This window comes from Octopus bimaculoides, chromosome 2, assembly GCF_046866305.1.
Source record: "Octopus bimaculoides isolate indiv1 chromosome 2, ASM4686630v1, whole genome shotgun sequence".
Taxonomy (NCBI): Eukaryota; Metazoa; Mollusca; class Cephalopoda; order Octopoda; family Octopodidae; genus Octopus; species Octopus bimaculoides.
In genome coordinates, this window is record NC_142929.1 from 122,829,706 (window position 1) to 122,853,930 (window position 24,225).

Consider the following 24,225-nt stretch of genomic DNA (forward strand, 5'->3'; position numbering starts at 1 on the left):
ATGTATGGATATATGCATATATTTATATATTATTTATGTTATTATATATATATATGTATATATATATACATATGTGTGTGTGTATATATATATATATATATACATATATATATATATATATATATATATATATATATATATATCGAAATCGAACCAAATTCGACGACTGGCACCCATGCCAACCTTCCTTCATTGGACACTAAACTCAGCTTGCGAAGACCTGTTGGGGCAAGCAAAATCGAAACTGAGCCAAATTCGATGACTGGTAACCCATGCCAGTGGAGCGCTAACAGCACCATTTGAACGTGATCTTTACCAGCGTCGCCTTACTGGCACTTGTGCCGGTGGCATGTGAAAAAAACATTCTGTATATATATATATATATATGTGTGTATGTATATATATATATATAAATATATACTAGTTTGAGGAAACAGTTTGTGTGCTTTGTTAAGCATTATTTTAACAAGGCATTATTATATATATATATATATATATATATATATATATATATATATATATATATATACACACACACAGATATATATGTATGTATTTATATGTATGTATATATGTGTGTGTGTGTGTGTGTGTATGCACCACACATATGCATGTATATATTTCTCTTTTTCATCTTCACTATTTCAAAAAGAAGACAGCATCTGCATTTTGATTTTATATCGTTTATTAATACTCCAGATAATATTTTCTGCATATATCTGCCTGACTCTTTTATTGTTATTTTTGTTGTTGGTGATGGTATTATTAATCGTATGTTATATATAACTATATTGGTTAGTCTCACCTCCATTACAGCACTAAATTTCTTCAGATTTCATTACTGATGAAACAGACGGCAAAACAACTGAATGTCTCTTTGTGCAAGAACTGTGAAATATCTATTTTAAAGCTGGGTTTGATTTAGTATGTGAATGCTTGACTTAATTAGTTTTTTTTTAATATATATTAATACTAATACATTACCATGTTTAATATATCTATATACTTCTGTATTAATAATAGAATTGACAACCATAACCGATGGAGATGATGACAATTTGTGGTCGTACAGTGATATATATATATGTGTGTGTAGGTGCTGGTGCCACATAAAATGCACTCGCACTTGTACGGTTGCTGCATAAGCACTCCCAAGCCAGTGGCATGTAAAAAGCACCCAACACACTGTAAAGTTGGCTTTAGGAAGGCCATCCAGTCATAGAAACCATGTCACAAGAGACAATTGGTTTCTGGACAGCTCCCAAGCCAGCCAACTCCTGTCAAACCATCCAACTCATATCAGCATGGAAAATGAATGTTAAATGATGATGATATATATATATATATATATATATATATATATCATCATATATATATAAAACCAAAGTCTAAGTGAGTCAAAAACCAAAGTCTTAGGAAGGCAGACAAATCACAAATCCCTGCTTGTTCTGTAGAAAAGGTGTTGGTAGAAACTCCATAAGATGTACCTGATGGAAGCTATGGACACATAAGAGGTGCAACAATATCAAAGGATGGTTAACTGGGAAGATGGTTTTGTGTGTGGCAGATGCACAGGGCAATAAACACCGAAGATGTACAGAAAACAGATTCCATCACATACCAAGGGGAAAAACTACAAGTAGTTGATAACTTCTGTTACTTAAGTGACCAAGTCAGTAGTGGGGGTGGATGCTTTGAGAGCATAGCTGCTAGAATAGCCCGAACAAAGGGCCTCTTGCTGGTAACAAAGGGCCTCTCGCTCAGAGTGAAAGGTAGACTGTATGATGCATGTGTGCAAGCAGCCATGCTACATGGCAGTGAAACATATATATAAACATGCACACACACACACACGCACGCACGCACGCACACACACACGCACGCACGCACTCACAGAGCTAATTTCATATGCTTTTATTGATTATAGTAGATAGACAAGGCAGATAGCTTACTAGGAAAAACTGTGATGTAGTATTTCATGAGGAAATATATTAAAATTTGCACACCCATCCAAGAGTTGCTCAGATCAGCCTTGATGAAGCAGATATGATTTCAAACATGTATTCTAGTCATGGCCATGTTATCTTTCTATCCAACATAGTGCTAAGTCAGCATTAACCAATGCAATTTGGTTTAAGATACAACTTGAGAGCTATTTTACTGCTATTTCTTGTTAGTTAAGTGACCATGTAGAAGTCCCACATTGGCTCGTTTTCCATTGTTGATTTCTCAGTTGCTCCTGGTTGAGGAATTTAGGAGCAGTGAACTAATATTGTTGGCACTCCGTCGCTTACGACATCGAGGGTTCCAGTTGATCCGATCAACGGAACAGCCTGCTCGTGAAATTAACGTGCAAGTGGCTGAGCACTCCACAGACACGTGTACCCTTAACGTAGTTCTCGGGGATATTCAGCATGACACAGTGTGACAAGGCTGACCCTTTGAATTACAGGCACAACAGAAACAGGAAGTAAGAGTGAGAGAAAGTTGTGGTGAAAGAGTACAGCAGGGTTCGCCACCATCCCCTGCCAGAGCCTTGTGGAGCTTTTAGGTGTTTTCGCTCAATAAACACTCACAACGCCCTGTCTGGGAATCGAAACCGTGATCCTATGACCGCGAGTCCGCTGCCCTAACCACTGGGCCATTGCGCCTCCACAAGTGAACTAATAATACTATTAATAAAAGACACCTAAAGCTGCAGCAATTAACATATAGGTGTGTACGAGTTATACTTAACACATAGAAAGACCATTGCTATGAATAGTGTTTCAGGAAACAAATTCTCCGTTTTGACAATGTTTATGGAAACACATCATTGAGCTATGAATGACATCATCAGACTGTAAGACAAGTGTGTCTGCATCGTTACACTTCATCAGCCACGGACACTGATTCATACATTCATTGTCCATAAAGGACTGTCATTCTTATATTTACATAGCAGATAATAACTTTACTGATGTGTGCAAAGCTTTGTCAAACTGGAATTAATTATTCAGAGGCACACTATGCAGCAATGATTAAAATATAGATATCTACAGTTATATTTGTGGAGACACGTTGGGTGTTGCACTCATGACCATAAGATTGTGGTTTCAATTCCTGGACTGGGCAATGCATTGTGTTCTTGAGCAAAACACTACAATTCACACAACTCCAATCTACTCAGCTGCCAAAAGTGAGTAATTCTGCAATGGACAGATGTCCCATCCAGGAGGAGAATATATATGCCACAGAATCTGGGAAACTGGCCTTATGAGCCCATGGTTCAGGAAGGTCCTTTGGTCCTTTTTTTGTTTTGGCAGTTATATTTAATATGTTTCTGTACACTCATATATGGAAAGACCTTGGCTGCAGATACTGTTTCAGGGAAGAAATTCTCCTATATCTCATATTATCAGTGCACGCTCTCCTTAAACAAGATACTTAACTTTTGTACTAGAAACAACTGTAATAAAAACAGAGGTTCTTTTTTTTTTTATTGTTTGAGGGTATGCCTTGATACATCTTCACCACCATCTTCTCTCTTTCCCAACTGGGGTAGCCATATAGCTCCCCTAAAGCAAGTAATCAACTTCTGTCCCTCTATCATACTTTAACTTATCATCTGGCATAGAGCCACCTCACTGTTATGTCCTCTTATCTTGCAAGTTATTTGGTAACCTCACTGGTGCAGCGCCAAATACACCCTGTAAAGTGGTTGGAATTAGGAAGTCTATCCAGCTGTAATATCCATGCTGAAGTCGACATTGGTTGCTTGTTACAATCCTATGACTTGCTAGCTCTTGCCAAACTGTCTAGCCCCTGCCATCATGAAAATAGATGTTAAAAAAAAAAAAATTTAATAATAATAATAATAATCCTTTCTACTATAGACACAAGGCCTGAAATTTGGAGGAGGGGTATAGATGATTACACTGACCCCAGTATTCAACTGGTACTTATTTTATTGACCACAAAAGGATGAAAGGCAAAGTTGATCACGGCAGAATTTGAACTCAGAATGTAGCAACGGGCAAAATACCACTAATCATTTCATCAAGCGTGCTAATGATTTTGCCAGCTTGCCGCCTTAATAATTATAAGAATAAGAATAAGAATAAGAATAGAATAAGAATAATGGTCGTGTAAATGAAAGTTGTCAATCAACTGATTAATACATAATAGCAGAAGCTAGAATTCAATTCTTCTGAATGTCTTGCTTCTACGTTACCTGTACCTAGCCTTTCAAATACCATCTTTATTATGAACAGTTTCAATTAACTAAACTCTAACAGAAAATAATTTTATACAGCAATCATATACTCAGCAAAATCTATCTTTTTGGCAAGTGGTTCCATAAAATTGAAGAATTCCCTGCATCAGATTTCAGCTTCTTGTTTGCCCTTCTTAATATGTTAGTGCCATGTCAGTTAACAGGATTCACCCCCCACCATCAAATTGATCTGCGTATTATTTTGATTAAAAGCCATCTCTTGAGAACTTGTTGTTAGGTAGGTTACACATCAATAATCGCTGAACAAGTTACTGGGATTCCCCAAAGGCAATCGATCTTAACTTTTCCTATTTGTTCATCTGACAAATCTTCTGCTCTTGGATTGATTGTTAAAGGAGATGTTTTAATCTAGAAGCTAATCTCATATATATATGCATGTATTTGTGTGAAGATGCACATATATGTGTTTCTCCATTTATAGCAACTGTGGTTTTCTAATATAAGTGCGTGTGTGTGTGTGTGTGTAGATATATATGTAGGTAGATTATATATGTGTGTGTCCACCTTAAATGATGATGAAGTTATATATATGCACACACACATGCACAATGATATCACACACACAAACATATATATATATATATATATATATATATATATATATATATATATATATGTTTGTGTGTGTGTGTATGTATATATATTTATGTATATATATGTTTGTGTGTGTGTGTATGTATATATATTTATGTATATATATGTTTGTGTGTGTGTGTGTGTATGTATATATATTTATGTATGTATATGTGCGTGTGTGTATGTATACACGCAATATATGCACACATCATTTACATGTATGTGCATATATGAGTGTGTGTGTTTGTTATATGCCATCAGGAGATAATCTTCCTACTTTACCTCCTGCAGTAACTTTGCAGTATCTTTCATTCTTGCTCATTTTCAGTTGTTTAAAGGAGGGATAGAGTAAAGGAATGGTTGGCTGATGAGAGACTACTTTGTTAGATACTCTTTTACTCTTTTACTTGTTTCAGTCATTTGACTGCGGCTATGCTGGAGCACCGCCTTTAGTCGAATGAAATCGACCCCAGGACTTATTCTTTGTAAGCCTAGTACTTATTCTATCGGTCTCTTTTTGCCGAACTGCTAAGTTACAGGGACGTAAACACACTAGCATCGGTTGTCAAGCGATGGTGGGGGAACAAACACAGACTCACAAACATATATATATATATATATATATATACATATATACGACGGGCTTCTTTCAGTTTCCGTCTACCAAATCCACTCAGAAGGCTTTGGTCGGCCCGAGGCTATAGTAAAAGACACTTGCCCAAGGTGCCATGCAGTGGGAATGAACCCGGAACCATGTGGTTGGTAAGCAAGCTACTTACCACACAGACACACCTGCGCCTATATAGATGTTGAGATTTCAAATCTCTGCCAAGGACCCAAATCTGAAAGCTAATGCCAACTATCTTAGACTATGTTTTTCTTCTTCAAAAGGCCACAATCAAACTGTAGCTCATATTGCTGCTCCAGGGAACTTTGTCCCCATGAGCTTTGGTAGATCCTAAGTTTCGTGTTGTTTGTCTCCATCAGTAACATTAATGTAGTTCAGTGGTCTTTTTCCTTTCATTAAGCACCATCTTCAGCACCATCCCATACGATATCATTTCATAAAAAAAGCCATTATCCTGCAATATACAACAACCCTGCCTCATAATACTGTTACTGTGAACGCTATAGTGAGTTGCTCCTGTCTCTCTTTTCAGGTTACAGGCCAATGTGAAAGCCAGTTCAGGTGTTGATTACCCAGCCTATGGTGTGACTGGCCCCAACAAAGAACGCCTGCCCTCCCCTGGAGACCGCAAGCTTGCACAGAGTGCACAAATGTATCACTATCAACACCAGAAGCAACAAATGATTGCACTTGAAAAGTAAGTGGTGCTGCTGCTGATACTTCTTTTTTTCTTTTCTTTTTTTTCTCTGTCCCATGATTTTTCTCATCTCTGTACCTCTCTCTCTCTCTCTCTCTCCTCCATGTCTTTCTTCCTCTCTCTTCTCTATCACTCTCCATATCACTCTCTCTTCATTCTCCCTTCTTTCTCTTTTTCTCTGACTTTATCTTTTCTGTCTCTGTTTCTCTCTTCCTATCGTTTTATATCTCACCCTCTTTCTTTTTGCTCTCTCCGCTCTATCTCTCTTCCTCTTTCTTTTTTCTCACTCTTCCCCTATATCTCTTCCTCTTTCTGTTCTCTTTCCATTCTACTTCTCTTCTTCATTTTCTCTCTACCGTCCCATTTCTCTTCTTCCATCCCCCTCTTTGTCTAACTCTCTCTCTCTCTCTCAAACATTATTCCTGGTAAATATCAAAATTGCAGGTGAAGTTGTAATGCTGATAAATAAAAACCAACACAATGAGAAATCTGATGCTTCAAGACAGCCAAGAAACAGATTCCTCTCTCTTCACACCATATAAACTTATCCGAACTATCAGACTTTGTTGTTTAAATTTTGCTGGCATAGACCTTCAATTGTTTTTACCATCACCTCCTTTGGTGACACAAACCATAATTAGTTTAGCTGACAAACATCTTTATCCCTAGTTTGTTGACATAGACCATCATCACCAGTTTTTCTGATACACCTTCATTAGTTTAGCCAACACAGATCACCAAACCATTATTAATTTTGCTCACACAGTCTATCATTAGTTTAGCTGACATAGGCCATCATTAGTTTGGTTGACAGATGTTTACTTGCTTAGAAGGTTTTTTTTGTCAATAGTTTGTCATTGGCAGTACACAATATTTGTAGGCTACATTTGAAAGTGAGAATGGCCACATTAATATTTATATGTCTCTATACCTTTTGTTAATTGGTAATATTCACTTTTATATATGCACTCAGCACCAGAATCCACAAGTAAACAAGAGTTCAAAGAAAAATCATAAACGTAAAATAAGCAGCTTACTATAGAAGTGCTACGTGATGCAGTTGCTGCTGATTCCTGGCGTCTGCATTTTTCTGTTGCTTAGAAGCAGTTTGAAAGAAACAAGGTTGTATACAACAATGAGCATTCTTATCAAGTCTAATGATTCCAACCCTGTGTATGATTTTTTATCTGTGAGAACTAGAGGAGTGGTTTTGCGCCAGATTTCTGGAATGGAAAGTCAAATACACAGAAAAACAAGGAGTTTCAAGACATTCATTTTTTTTCTGTGAGTGCCTAAATCTCATCTTGGTAAACATACAGAATGCCACCAACTCTAAAGAGATAAAGGAAACAAAAGAAGTAGAGGAAGCTTGAAGTGAAAAACCGATAATACCATCCCCTGATTCTGTCAGTTGATCAATAGTCAGTGGTAAACCTAACAGGAACAACTGCTTTATAAAAGATTGCTTTACAGAATTATTTTCTAAAGATTCCTTCATTCTTCATAGAAGTTTTGAAAGTCTTTTTCTTGGTTAAACTCCAGCTGATCTGATTGATTGAACAGCATTCACATTGGCATTAATGCCTTCTACAGTGACACAGTTAATTTCTCATAGCTGACCTTGTTGTGGTTATAAACTGGGTATCTGAGTAAGGTGGTTCAAAACTCAGCAGAGGCAAAACTCCCTTCACCCATTTTCAACCTCATCCACATTGTTGAACTTCCACCTCTGCAGGAAATGAGCCATGGCCCAGAAAAATGGTAATCTGATTGTGCAAGGTGTGGACTGCAGGCAGGGTAAGGCAACACTTCCAGCCCCCAAGTTTATGCTTGGTCACACTGCTAGTGTGTGCTGGGGTATTGTCATGCAGTAGGAGTGCACATTGTCGATTGACCAATGCCAGGTAGCAGGCTTTCAAAGCACCACATGCTGCTGCAGTTGTTGAGCATAAAGGTTAGATTTCACAGCATGACCATCTGTGCCAAGCTCAAAACACAACACCACCTTGAAATTCCACCAAACATACAACATAATCTTCTGTTCAAACTGCTCTTGTTTGGCAACAAGTTCTGAAAATTTGTTTGGAATGAAGCCACTGATTTCTCTTATTAAGCTTACGAAAGCTTGTGCTTGGCTGATGGTCAGCCATTTCACGTAAGGCTCCATCTTCCACAATAGAAGATGTTCCTGACCTTGGTTTGTCTTTGAGGCTGGTGTCACCTTCCTTGAAACATCTGAACTAGTTTTAGTGTCACACATTTGTTGACAGTACTTGGCCTTTCCACATCCTTAACTTCTTTTGCTACCCTTGCACTCTGTCCCTTTTTTCCACAGGGAGCATAAAATGCCCTAGTTGCAGTTTTTTTCACCACTTATAATCAAAGCTGTAAAATAAAGAATCAACAATTAATGTCTACATGCTTTATATATGAAAATGAAGAATAAACAACTCAGCAACAAGTGGACAGCAAGCTGTAACTAGTTAATAATATAACAGGGATTTATAAGTTGCTAAAAATTCACCAGTGAAAATATGAAAAAACTTTTAATTCAACCGGGTATAATTGCTCAAGAGGTGTTGTGGGATCAACAGCTGACAGAGAAGGAAGATTTCATTTGTAACAAATGTACTGGAATACAGCGAATACATGAAATAAATTAATTCAAATACTGGAAAGGCAAAGTAGGTGGTAGCTTCTGTTAACTAGATGACTTAATTAACAGTGAAGGAAGTTGTTTCAAATGCATGGTAACCAAAGGTAAAAACATGGAAAAAAATTGAAGGGGCTATTACCTTTGCAGATTACTAAAGGAATCTCCCTCCAAATGAATGGCAGATTGTATGATGCTTGTGTATGAAGTGTAATGCTGCATGGTAAAGAAACATGGGTGGTGAAGGTTGGAAAGAAATGAAGCAATTATGCTGTACTGGATGTGTGATGTCAGTACATGCATGCATGTATCCCTCCTCATATCGTGCACTAAATATTTAAAACAGATACCCAGGGTTAGAACAACCTGTTGTTATAGGTAGTAGCATGGCAACACTATAAAATTTACAAGTAGTGAGTTCAATTCCTCTTGTAGACTTGGAGATGGTATTAAAAACATCATATAATTCTTCTTAGAATTACTACTTGTAGATCAGCATTATACCCTTTCCATAAACACATATGTGCGTGTGTGTGTGTGTGTGTGAGTGTGTGTGTGTATGTGTGTGTGTGTGAGTGTGTGTATGTGTGTGTGTGTGCGTGTGTGTGTATGTGTGTGTGTGTATGACAGAAAGAGAGAGAGTATGTGCATGCATGTGTGTGTGTGCATGAGAGAAAGAGAGAGAGTATGTGTCTGCATGTGTGTGTGTGTGTCATTGTTTAGATTTCTAGTAATTAATATAATTCCACTTTGTTTGATATTCCCTATTAATAGCTGTCACACTATCAACTCTGCATCTCTCCCTCCCTCCCGCTCTACACTCCCCCCTCTGCATCTCTCCCTCCCTCCCGCTCTACACTCCCCCCTCTGCATCTCTCCCTCCCTCCCGCTCTACACTCCCCCCTCTCTTTCCTTTTCTCTCCTTGTTACTATATATGTTTGTTTTGTGTGATGGTGTTGTTATTGTTCATAATGTTTTTTTTTTGTACATGTTGTCCCTAATGTGATTTGTACGTGATGTTGTTCTTGTTTGTAACTGCAAAAATGCTTTTCATGTGTAGCAACTTGCATTTGTTTGTATTTGTTTGTATTTATGCGTGGATGGGTTTTTATATATATATACATTATATGTGTGTGTGTGTGTGTGTGTGTGTGTGTGTGTGTGTGTGTGTGCGTGCGTGCGTGCATACAGAGAGAGAGAGAGAGTGTAGGTGAGTGAGATATGCACTCAGGCTCACACACATGTATATACTATATGTTAGTATTTATATATTATTTATATGTTCAATCCAATCATTGTCATATACATATATATATATATATATATATTATATATATATATATATATATATATATATATGGGCTAATGTGTATGTGTATATACATGCTTCTTAGTATGTTTGTGTGTGTAGGATTGATTTTTATGTATGTATATTAGAAGGAGAAGTAAATAAATGCACAGACATAAATAATTTTGGAGCAAATGGAAGATTTGTTTTATGTGTGGTTGTTCGATTGACAATCCGCAAGGATTATCAATATTAGTTTGACAGGAGTTCCGTTTTATGTGATGCTCTTCATAAGTCCCTCCCCCACGTCCATTGTCTAAGTAGCTAATACATCAACTGCAATATATTGTATATCCTTTCTCTGACATATTCTCATTTATTTTACTAACATTCCATTTCACTTAAGTTTTCTTGTTTCTATTAGAGACAAACTCAGCTCAATATAGATAATGTCTCACCATGTTGTAAAATGGCTTTAATAAATAACAGAAAATTGATAGTTTTCAGCAAAGTTCTTCAATGTATGTATGAACAAAGAAAGAAAACTTTTTTTTTTTCTCTCATGTTACTGAAATTATTCACTTGCTAACAAGATATTTGCATGTATCATACTGTTAGAAATTACTATGTTAAACTTGTTATAGATGGAAATGTAATAGTAGTTGTTTGTTTTGAAATTGGATACCATTTTAATTCTCGTGAATTCAATTTAGTGTCCTTGTGTTGAAATACAATGATGACAAATAGATGGAAGCTTTGGCTTTAGTAACAATATTAAACAACATAAGGAAGAAAAGTGACGAATGTTGATGAACATTCAAAATGACAATAATAACTTATAATAACAGACTATATATATAATATATATAACAGACTATATATGATATATATATATAATAACAGACTATATATAATTATTATAACACCAATAATAACAGGTACAGAATATAAGAAACCCAGTAGTAGTAGTAGTAGTAGTAGTAGTAGTAGTAGTAGTAGTAGTAGTAGTAGTAGTAGTAGTAGTAGCAGCAGCAGCAGCAGCAGCAAGCAAGCAATTTGTCAGGAAGAATAAATTCATTAAATTAACTGGTACTTGTTTTATGGATCCTTGGAGTATTGAAAGCAAAGTTAGCTTCAGTGGGATTTGAACTCAGAATGTAAAGAGCTGGAAGAATTAATTACTGCAAGGAATTTTGTCCTTAATTTCTTTTATTGGCCACAAAAAAACCCCAAGACATTGAGTACAGTAAAAGGATAAAATACATAAGAAAACTCCAAGAAACACTGAAATATTTAAATGGAGTGAAAGGGTGAGATCAGCAATAACAATGAAGACCCATTAGCCAACAGGTTAAATGAAACTAATAGAACAGAACAAAATAAGAACAAGGACACCACTTGGAATGATTCAAATTAGAGTGTGGGGTACCATTATGCCAGACAAAATAAATGACTGTGCCATAGTCAAACTGCCATTGATCATAAGTTTCTCTCTCCCTTGCCCTACCTCTCTCTGGTACATACTTAAACAATATGTTGGCACTCCGTCGCTTACGACGTCGAGGTTTCCAGTTGATCCGATCAACGGAACAGCCTGCTCGTGAAATTAACGTGCAAGTGGCTGAGCACTCCACAGACACGTGTACCCTTAACGTAGTTCTCAGGGGATATCCAGCGTGACACAGTGTGACAAGTCTGACCCTTTGAATTACAGGCACAACAGAAACAGGAAGTAAGAGTGAGAGAAAGTTGTGGTGAAAGAGTACAGCAGGGTGTGCCACCATCCCCTGCCAGAGCCTCGTGGAGCTTTAGGTGTTTTCGCTCAATAAACACTCACAATGCCCGGTCTGGGAATTGAAACCGCGAGTCCACTGCCCTAACCACTGGGCCACTGCGCCTCCACACTTAAACAATATACACAGGCACATACACTCTCACTGCTCCTCTCTCTCTTTCTCTCTTCTCTCTATATAGTACATACTTTAGCCTGAAGCAAAGATTTTTCCTGCTAAAACTTTGGTCATCATACCATGTCCAATAAGACCCCCCCCCCCCACCGAAAGGTGTGACCAGGTATTGATGGTGTTGTTGTTATAGTTGTTGTTACTTCACAACTCGCCAATAATCCTCTGGTTCATCACTTACTAGTTGAGGACTACACACCTGTGAATGATTATGACACCAAACTACCTGAGTCTGTGATTTATTGTGTTTTTTTTTGTCAGTTACCACACACACACACACACACACACACACACACACAGAGCATACATGTCTGCACACACCACCTACATATCACACTCTCATGCCACACACATCATGCTACACATACATCCACACAAAATACATCACATGTACACACTACACATGCATCACACACATCAAATACACATATTCACACACGTTAAATGATGATAATGGTGGTGGTGATGATGATGATAATGATGAAGATGATACTCCATACATATCCACACACTACACACATCCATACATAACACACACACACCTCCAGACACACACTGCTTACATATCACACTCACATGGCACACACACACACACACACACACATCTGCATGCATGCGTGCATGCGCACACATTAATGTTGGCAGCAATGTTTGTATAAATGTAGAAGAGATGAGGCTGGAACATCAACAACAACAGCAGCAACAATGTTGTAATTCCTTATCTGAAATTACCAATATCTTCATTTTGTATTGATTTCTATTATTGGTAGATATTGCTATGGAATTTTTCAGAACACTACCTCACAAAAAACTTTCACCATCTCCACCATGCCTCCATTTTTACCACGAACAGTACAAAAAAAAAAAATCCTCCCATCTCCACCTCCACCATCACCACTGCTAGCAGTACTAATACCACCACCACCACCACCACTGCCCACACTACAACCTCTCTACCACAATCTTATCACCGTTGCCACCATTACTACCAGTACCATTACCATCACTACCACCACCACTATGACCACTCTCACCACTACTACTACTACTACTACTACTACTAATACTACTACTACTACTACCACCATCACCACTACTGCTACCACCACTACTATTACTACATCACCACCACAACTGCCAAAACTACTACTTCTAAAACCATCACAACTATCAAGGCTTCCTCCATCCCTGACACTACATAATGGGGTGGTGATGGTGGTGATGTTGGCTGTAGCTGGAGCTTACATTATGAAGTGGTGGTGGTGGTGATGGTGGTTGAGATGATGGAAGTAAGTACCATTCTTATAGAAAGCCAAACAAAGACCTAGTGTGCATGAAAAGAAATTCTAAGCACCCACCTAGAATCTTAAGCAACCATTAGCAATGGAATATATATACACTACATCTCCCATCATCATCAACAACAATAATACTCTTAATTATACAGCACATTACTTACAACAATACATTCAGAAAAAAAAAAAAAAAAGAAAATGGATTTTGAAAGAAACTGCAATACATCAGAACAGCAAAATCAAAAAAAAAAAGACAAAAAGTCATTTTATTGAAGCCAGCTTTTAGTATGAATGTTGCATCTAATATATGTAATGATGATAAATACATATTTCCTCACCAGCAATAACAACCACTAAGTGTTATCACTCTGTCTGCTATCAGCTGTTTGAAGCAACAAATGAACCACTACATGGTTAGTCAACCTGCTTCAAAGAGCACTCAAATCTCCCTAAAATCATACCTTAATGATGTAATAAAGGATGCGTTAAGTAGTATGGCCCTGGGTTCCCTGCACATAGGGAAAAATGATGAGTTGGTTACAACTAGTGTGCTTTTGATCAGGGCTGATCAGGTCTGCTTGATCAGGGCTGACCTGAAGATTAACAACAATAACAATCATAAACTTTTCCTTCATTGGACATTAAACTCTGCTTGCGAAGACCTGTTGAGGCAAGTGAAATCGAAATCGAACTAAATTCGACGACTGGCACCCATGCCAATGTCGTTTCCTTCATTGGGACACGAAACTCAGCTTGCGAAGACTTATTGGGGCAAGCGTAAGCGAAATCAGGATGGCACCTGTGCCCAGCGTCGCCTTTCTGGCACTTGTACCTGCAGCATGTGTAAGGACTTTCGAGCGAGATCATTGCCAGTGTCCCTGGACTGGCTCTTGTGCGGGTGGCACATAAAATACACCATTTTGAGCATGGCTGTTGCCAGTATCGCCTGACTGGCCTTCGTGCGGGTGACACGTAAAAGCACCTACTACACTCTCGGAGTGGTTGGCGTTAGGAAGGGCATCCAGCTGTAGAAACTCTGCCAAATCAGATTGGAGCCTGGTGTAGCCTTCGGGCCTCACCAGTCCTCAGTCAAATCGTCCAACCCATGCTAGCACGGAAAGCGGACGTTAAACGATGATGATGATGATGAAATTGCATTCGGTATGTTATCTGCTGTTTGAGACAATGAGATAGCTACTGCATGGTTGCTTAGCCTACTTGAAATAGCACCCAAATCTCTTTCAAATCATAGCTTACTATTTAAAAAAATGAATGATATATTACATATGATAGACTTAGATATCCTTTAAAAACAGGGTTCTCATGACTAAAATTCCTTTGATCATAAGTCTTTTCAGTTAGGACTGACTTGATGCTAAATAATAAACTCACTCGAGGACAGCACTTCCCTCTCTGCTCTCAATTTCCTTTTCAAGTGAAACTCATAAAAGTCAATGAGAGCTCTACCAAAGAGGAATGTATCTGTCTTCATGCCTTTTAGCCTTGTCCACCAAACAATGCTAAATAATAACAAGAGTTAACAATAACTTCTACCATAGGAGTGGCTGTGTGGTAAGTAGCTTGCTTACCAACCACATGGTTCCGGGTTCAGTCCCACTGCGTGGCATCTTGGGCAAGTGTCTTCTGCTATAGCCTCGGGCTGACCAAAGCCTTGTGAGTAGATTTGGTAGACGGAAACTGAAAGAAGCCCGTCGTATATATATATATATATATGTGTGTGTGTGTATGTGTTTGCGTGTCTGTGTTTGTCCCCCCAACATCGCTTGACAACCGATGCTGGTGCATTTATGTCCCTGTAACTTAACGGTTCAGCAAAAGAGTCCGATAGAATAAGTACTAGGCTTACAAATAATAAGTCTTGGGGTCGATTTGCTCGACTAAAGGTGGTGCTCCAACATGGCCGCAGTCAAAAGACTGAAACAAGTAAAAATAGAGTATATCCCCTGCACACATCTGACTTCCTTCTCTGTTATTGAGCATTTCCTCTCTCGCTCATACTTCACATCATCTCCCTTTTTCCCATTGACAGTTTTATTATACTGTTGCTCTCCAGCCCTCTCCTTTTTACGTATTAACACCTATCTGAGCCACTCCTGTCCTTTTTAAATCCCTACAAACTGAGATTCACTATTGTCTACATCTCTTTTCATGTTCATCAATCACTGCATTCTCTTTTATCCTTGTCTCTACTGTCTGGCTCTCTCCTTTCACACTCTTGCAATCCTACCCACCCAGCCATCTTCAATTCTTGATTTCTATTCTCACTTTATCCATTTTCTTATCCTTTGAGATACACTCTTACACCTCTTCTCCATCATCTTTTGTCCTTTTTTTTTTTTAGCTGGGATAACCTTGTATTTCCCCTACAGCATGACACCTATTCCTGTTTTTCTCTCAAATCCTGGCATGAGCCACTTCCCTCAATACTGCCCCACCTCGTCCTCTTACAAGTGATCTTGTCTAGCAGGTTACTTGGTGATCTCACTAGTACTCATCATCGTCATTTAACGTTCGCTTTCCATGTTAGCATGGGTTGGACAATTTGATTGAGGACTGGTGAACCGGATAGCTGCACCATCTCAAAAGCACTCAATACACTCTGATCCTGTCAAAACAAACACCCAGCCCATGCTAATAAATAAAAACATTAAATAATGATGATGATGATATATATGAGATTTGGGATTTTCATACCTCAAATACATATATTCTTCAAAATTCAAGAATATATGTATTTGAGGTACGAAAATCCCAGATCTGACAAGTGAAACAGAGGATTAGCAATGCTCTTTGAGGGTGAGGTAGAGAAGATAGAAACTGTGAAAATCAACTAGATGGTTTGTACCATTGATTCAAAGCCCAACCTTTTCATAAATCAAACAACAGGAGAGAAAGGCTTGACAAAATCAACATTGCCATCCTCCAGCAACATTGCCATATCGACAGCATCACCACAAAGGAAGCGTTCAGCAAAGAAAATTAATTCTCAGATATGAGATAAAGCCAACAATGACAGTCATGGATACGGTGTCTATCTCAGTGAGAAGTTCAGTTGATCAAACAACTGAAATACTCAGTGTCAAAACTGACTGATATTCATTTACTGAATTTTATTCTCTACCTTCCTACCTCACATATATACCTGCACATGATATGTACCCGTTGAATCTCTTCTCCACAACATATCTTCTTAATACTTCGTCCCTCTACCTATGCCCATTCATTACATACCCCCGCCCCTCATGAACTCACCGTCCCACTCACCCTTTCCTGTCCCAGTCCACTCACCCCCACCAACCACCCCTTACTCTCTCTCCATTCTTCCCATCTGAGGCAGCCACATTTCCCTTCTAATGCAAGACTCCCTTTTTTCTGTCCTTCAGTACTATACCACACACTCCATTGAGGAGTCTTGTCTTGCGAGTTACTTGGTGACTTCACAGCTGCTGGTGTCATTGTACAAGGCACCCAGTACCCTCTGTAAAGTAGTTGATATTAGGAAAGGTATTCAGCCATAGAAGCCATGCCAAAGCAGACAGCAGAGCTTAGTATAGTCCTCTGACATGTCAGTTTCTGTTGAACAGTCCTACCCATACCAGCATGGAAAGCAGACATTAGATGGTGGTGGTGGTGGTGATTTTTTTTTATGTCTGCTTTTCTCATATGGTTGCATGTAAGACTTCTTGAAGCATTATTCTACAGCTGGACACCTTTCCTGATACTGGCCCTTATTGTATTCAAGTAAGGTCCTTTATTCCACATTTCTATATCTCAAATTGCTGCTGAATGTTTTGTTTAATATTATCACTGCCAAAACAGTTTTAATATGATATTCACACGCACAAACACACACACACACACACACACACACACACACACACACACACACACACTCACTCACGTGCATGCACACATATGATGAGTTTCTTTGCATATGTATGTGTTTATGTATGAAGATGTATGCATGTGTTTATGTCTGAAGACTTAGTGTTTGTATATCATTGCCAAAACATATATATATCGTTGCCAGTTCTGTCTCACAAAGACTAGGGCTGCTTTTTCAGAGCCAAGTAATACTTTATCTTTGATCAGTTATTATTGACCCTCTGTCAAGTTCAAGTAATAACACATTTCAGTACTTTTTACATATATGTGACAGTACTATTATATTACACTCATGGTCATCTGAGGCACACATTACAGTACATTTCACATATTGGAGACAGAGTTGCTGTTACACACACACAGCAATAGTATTGTAAGACACACCTTACAATACTGAACAAATATATGGAACAGTGCCACTACTATATACAAAGCTATTCTAAACCCACATTACAATATAGTTTGCATACATGGAACAATGGTGGTGTTACATATATGTAGCTATATGTATCCCATATAACAATATACTATTTACAGTTTTGCTGTCACACACACACACACAGTTATCCTAGACCCTCATTAGAGTACTGCTCATATATATGAGATGGTAGCGCTACTGTTACATTCATAGTTATCTTAGAACAGTGCTGCTCAATTATCTGGGACATTGCTGTTGTTACACACACAAATATCACCACATTGGAAAGAAGACAATTCAATTTATTGGCAAAAATTCAATCATAAACACACTTTATAACACATGAATAGACTGTGTCATCTCACTGTTCTTTTTAGTGATTCTTCAACAGCATCTGTTTTTCTGAACTAATAAGCTCCATATCACCTCTACCGGATCTCATCTATTTCATTCTTCTTCCATCTAACACCACCCCTTATGTACCTCACCTGCCAGGTCTCATCTCCAAACAGTTCAGCAATTCCATCGTCCTCAGAACTAAACGTCTCTGGAATCCCCCACATCTCCTCTGCTCATGTTTTGCATACTCATGATGAACATCAACCTCATTAAACTGTAAATGTCATCATAACTTCTTCTATTTGCTTTCATATAGAACAAAATATTTATGATGATGTTTGAAGATAATTTTGATTGTGTTTATGTATGAATATATGACTGTGTGTATGTGTATAGTTGCATGTGTTATACATAGGTTCATATTTAGTGGATCTTGTCATTCATTCATCATCGGTAGTATGTAACATTAATTAATTAAGCTGAATGTGAAAGTGAGAGTGATCATACAAATATTTGTATGTTTCTATATTTTCATTGCTTGGAACATTTGCATTTACACATATACAACAATTATTTGAATAAAACAGTAAGCATGAGACAGTAAATATAGTAAAGTCTTCATTGCATAAAATAATTTATTTATATGAAAATCACCCATGATGATTCAAGAGAGAATAGATAAAATAGTCAGAACAGCTTATCTCAAAATTGACTCTTCTTTGTAGGACCTAAGGTTATTCTACTTCAATATGTCAGCTTTTTATGGCATTTAATCAAGTTTCTAGAACCTTCGGCAGAATTATTTGGGGGAGAACTCTTAAACTTTATTTTCAAGTCTATCATCCATTTAGTAACACAACTTTCTATTTGATTGGTCAAACCATGTTCATATAAGCATTAATACCTTTTATGGCAATACAGTTCATTTCACATAGCTGTTCTTGGACCCACCATCATATTAACTGTTATGGCGATGTAATTAGACTAAGATAGTTTGAAAGTCAGCTGAAGCCTCACTACACAGCCATACATGTTAGTATGTGTGTGTGTGTGTGTGTAGGAGGGGTGTGTGTGTGTGTGTGTGTAGGAGGGGGGTGTATGTGTCTATACTGTACAAAAGATAAGACATTCTCAAAGAGTAAGAGCTCAATTCATTTCTATAGCAACAACTTTATTGACAATATTGAAAAGTTCAATAATTTACAATAGCTAATGGTTTCATTCCAGACTGGTTAATCACATACGTGTGTGTGTTTGTTTTGCAAGATTCTTGATGTGACATCTTGTTATGCTTGGTGATGGTCATCTTTTGTGAATTAAACACATGCACTATTTATTTGATCTTCATTTTAGCCTTAATAATAATTTTGCATGGAATTTGCAAGGAATGTAACATATTTTCTGAAGAGAAGTATGGTGGGGTGGAAAACTGATTTGACATTGATTGTAGGGACAAAGCTTGAACACCCTGGGCATCAGCAGAGGAATCTTCCATTGCTTTTTGTTCTTTGTATGATTCCTTTGACCTTATTGCTGAGGAAAATGAACCTAGACTATCAGTTAAAGGAAAAATCTCTAAAAATCGATCACCTCCTCTTCATGGATTATTTGAAGTTGTATGCAAAGATGAGGCACAAGTGACCTCTTTGGGGAACACAGTCCACTGTTTTTGTGCTGATATTAAGATGGAATTCAGACTCAAGAAATATGGTATGATGAACCCGAATAAGAGCAAGGTACAGTCCCTTGCAGAGATTGAATTACTTAATAGAGAAGTGACTAAACAAATTCAAAAGGAAGGGTATAAATACCTTGGCATACTAGAGTTCAACGAAATTGGGGAAAAGGAAATTAAAGAACAGCTGAGGAAAGAATACTTCTGAAGACTAAGATGGGTGTTGTGCTCAAAATTGACTGGATGGAATAAAATCAAAGCAGTAAGCACATGGGCAGTAGTGTCACTTTGGTATGGAGCTGGAATTATAAACTGGCAAGAGAAAGAAAGAAAGAAAAAAGAAAGAAACTGATGAGCATGGACACAAAGACAAGGAAAATATCGACAGTGCATGGAGCACTCCATCCTAAGAGTGACACCGATAGAAAGGGTGGGAGAGGTTTGACCAGTTGCCAGGATTGCACAAAAGCAGAGGAAAACAGCTTAGAGTGGTATATAAAAAGTGTCATGGAACCATTGCTGAAACATATGCAGAAGTCTGGTATCATCAAAATTGATAATTGTGTAGAGAAAAACTTAAATGGGAAAATAACTAAAAAAAAAGAAGAAATAGCATGGAAGGAAAAAATGTATACTCAGTTTGCAAGAGATATAAACACCAAAACAAGTACAGGAGACCAGTGGCTATGGATGCAGAGGAGTGACTTGAAGATAGAGATGAACAAGTGCTGTACTTCTAGGTTTTTTCTGAGGCATTGCCTTTCAAGAGAGCATAATTTGCTCCTGAAGTTACAATGATGCTTATTAATATTAACCTTATGCTTGCTACTGCCAGAAGTATTAGGTACGTTGTCTACATTATTCTGTATTACTGTATGGTTATGATTAGTTTCACTGTAAGTTAAATTGGATGTCATTATACTTGAGTATTGTTCGGGCCCAGTTATCCCCACTACACTATCTTCTGTAGGCTCTCTACTGTGTCCAAACAACACTCATTTGAAACATTTTGATATCTGCTCTTCCATACTTGCATGGGTCAGATGGAATTCATTAAAGCAGATATTCTGTGGCTAGATGCCCTTCCTATCACCAACCTTCACCCGCTTTCAAAAAAGTGACATTCCCCTAATTTATTGAACACAAATCACACCAGGTGAATGAGCCCTTCATTTACAAAGATCATGCAACATGTCAAGAAGCTCACAGTCACTTTCACAGTTGACTACAAGTAAAGAATACTACCTCTATTGATAGTCAGACTGTTGTTTACAATCAGTGAACACGCAAAGTTAATGGGAAATACAAACTCACACAATCATATGCATGCACACAGATATACACTTGCACACACACATACACATACAACAGGCTTCTTCAGTTTCTCTTTGCTAATTTCACTCATAAGGTATTGGTCAACCCATGGCTAAAGTATAGAACACCAGCCAATATCATTCGCACATTCACATCTGGAACCAAATTTATAACCACAAGGCTCTGAAATGAACTAATTAGTGTGTGTCTGTGTGTGTGTGTGTGTGTGTGTGTGTAAAAGTGAAGCAAACAAATGGAAGTAGTACTCAACAGATATAGCTGGAGTTGTATTTATGGAGTAACAGGTTGACTTAGCTGCTCATGTTACATTCAGAAGCAAATTGTAAGAACGTGATGTTTTCTTTCTTGTTGAAATGGTTGTCCTTTTATCTTTCATCTTACTCTTTCTTCACTTAGCTTCTGAATGTCTGAGGAAGTAACATGAAGAATCAGCCTCATAGCCAAAAGTCAGCATAGTGGTAACACCAAAGGTTTTATTTTTCTGGGGTCAGGAAAAGCAAATAAAAGGTTTAAAAAGATCAGTCTAATAGATAATTTTTTTTTCAATCCCTTTTTCTGGTGTAATATAACTGCTTAATTTTCACAATGCAGCTAAGTTGTATGTTTATTAAAAGGCATTGCTTACATTTCTAATTATCAACACCCAACCGACCAAAATCTAGCTGTGTAATGCACTATTAATATATGAGTGAATGTGTGTATGTGTGTGTAATTTGTGTTTGTCTTTGTATGCATACATGTTTGCATCTATCAAATCTCCCTTTCTCCACATACAAACATACATACGCACATATACACTCTCAGTGATTTGTTTTTGTTGATATGAAGATTATTATCACAGTTTACTTGTTCCATTAACAGTTCCACCGGCAACTGAACAATACTTTTGGAATTAGTGCAGGCAATGTAATTAATAACATAACGAACTAGTTATTAATTAGTGTTTCATGTCAGGTAGATTCCAGATTATTGTAATACAACACTACAAAGTTAGTTTTCTGTTGTTACTATTATATATTCATATATTATTACATATTTCATATATGTACGTAGTATGTGTGTTTATTTTTATATTTTATGTGTGTTCATATGCATATATTTGTATATTTGGTACATATATGTGTGCAGGTACATGTGTTTAATGTGTGTGTGTGTGTGTGTATGCACACACACACACAAATGTATATATATATATATATATATAGTATTCATACATATAAAATGTGTATACAGAAATATACTTTTGGTATATTTTGTAAGGTTTATGTGTATACAGTGTGTCTGTGTAAGGTTTATATATGTTTCTGTATATTCTATATGTTCACATGTATAGGTGCTTATAGTTTATATATTTTATATATCCATGTGTGCAAGGGACATTTTTGTACATTTTAAATATGTGTATAGGTGTGTGTATGTATATATATATATATATATATATATATATATATATATATATTTATATATAATATATATATATATAATATATATATATAATATGGATGAACAATCGTCTATGTACTGTGTTGAATACATCAGGGTATATTGATTTTTGTTTATTTTTTTATGTGTCTTGACCATACATGTACTGATGAATAAAAGATGCAGTTTACTGCATAGTTTGCTGCATTAATTATGAAACCATTGGTTTACCATTAAGTTAAAAGTTTTTAGGAGGTTAGCTTTGAAAGTTGCATTCCCTCGCGGTCGGTAAAAATGTGCTTATTTTGGTAGTTTTGATTTATGGAGTCTCTCTAAGCGTGAGGCATTATTGTACAGTAATGTCCTTATATAAATTAAATTATATATAATATATATATATATGATATCGCTTGAATGTTGTTTACCATGTACCACCAGTACAAGTGCCAGTAAGGTGACGCTGGTAACGATCATGCTCGAATGCTGCTTTTTTTGTGCTACCGACCCTGACAATGATCATGCTGGAATGGTGCTCTTAGCGCTCCACTCGCACGGATGCCAGTCATGCGGTGCTGTCATTGAATTTGATTTCGATTTCACTTGCCTCAACAGGTCTTTGCAAGCAGAGTTTAGTGTTCCATGAAAGAAAGGTACACCTAAGTGGGCTGGTTACACCGCTGGCATAGGCCACAGGTTATGGTCTCACTTGGCTTGCCAGGTCTTCTCAAGCACAGCATATTTCCAAAGGTCTTGGTCACTAGTCATTGCCTCGGTGAGGCCTAATGTTTCAGGAGTTCTATTTTTATCAGAATGATCAGAGTGAGTTTTCCAAGCTGCCGTATCTTAGTAATCACCATTAAACTCATCCGACTCTTTCCAAATCCTCTTCACTGTCCTCAGAGTGACTTCTAAACACCCTGAAATGTTTGTATTGGAGCTTCCAGCATGAATGCCAAGCAGTACAGTATATCGTTTCCAAATTTCTGGCTGAGTGAATTGCATCATGGTGCTGTTTTCCTTTCAGACAGTGCCCAACTGACCCTACTACACTGTGTAGTTAATGAAATCAAAAATAAGCAATGCGCATACGCGAAATTGAAAATATAAATGGCGACAATTTGCCCATTGCACCCTGTATATACATATATATACACACACACACACACATATATTTATATATGTATATTGTATACAGTGTATGTATAACTACTTGTAATTTTGTATGTCTAAAATTTGTGTGCTGCAGTGTATGTATTTATGTCAGAGTTGAATTTTGACTACTGTTTCTAGATTATTGATTTGAACATGCATGCTGTGCACAGGTGTGTGTTTAATACTTTTGTGTTTGTATATGTTTGTATTTCTGGAGACATGTTTGGATAACAGTATCATAGTCATGAATTTACATCCTACTACAGAAGAAGAAGGATATAAGTCATTTCCTAAGTACAAAAGCACTGTGTGGCACTATGGGCAAGTTTCTTCTGTTATAACCCCAGCTTTGTGACCAAAGCTTTGTGAGTGGATTTGGTTGCTGGAAACTGAAAGAAGCTTATTATATATGTGTGTGTAGGTGTATGTATCCTTGTCTTGACATCGCATGATAGCTGTATACAATCATCCCAGTTGCACTGGTGGTGTCTTTTGTTTCCAGTCTTCCATGAAAACATGTCCTGCTTTAGAAAAATATTACCTTACTTGAAAACACTTGAGGGTTGGCATAGAAAATCTTTCTTAATAAATATTACTTAA

General features: G+C 37.3%; 1 protein-coding gene across 5 annotated transcripts in view; it reads left to right on the plus strand.

The window, feature by feature from the left end:
* LOC106876558 (uncharacterized) overlaps window positions 1-24,225 on the plus strand; it is a 265,778-nt gene that overhangs the window by 227,114 nt on the left and 14,439 nt on the right. For 3 of the 5 annotated variants that reach the window (XM_089347610.1, XM_014925155.3, XM_014925156.3), the window contains one exon: window positions 6,013-6,177. The exons of the other annotated variants lie outside the window; for them this stretch is intronic. In XM_089347610.1, the coding sequence (XP_089203736.1) occupies window positions 6,013-6,177 (165 nt within the window). The remainder of the gene's footprint in view (window positions 1-6,012; window positions 6,178-24,225) is intronic. 5 annotated transcript variants of the gene reach the window in all.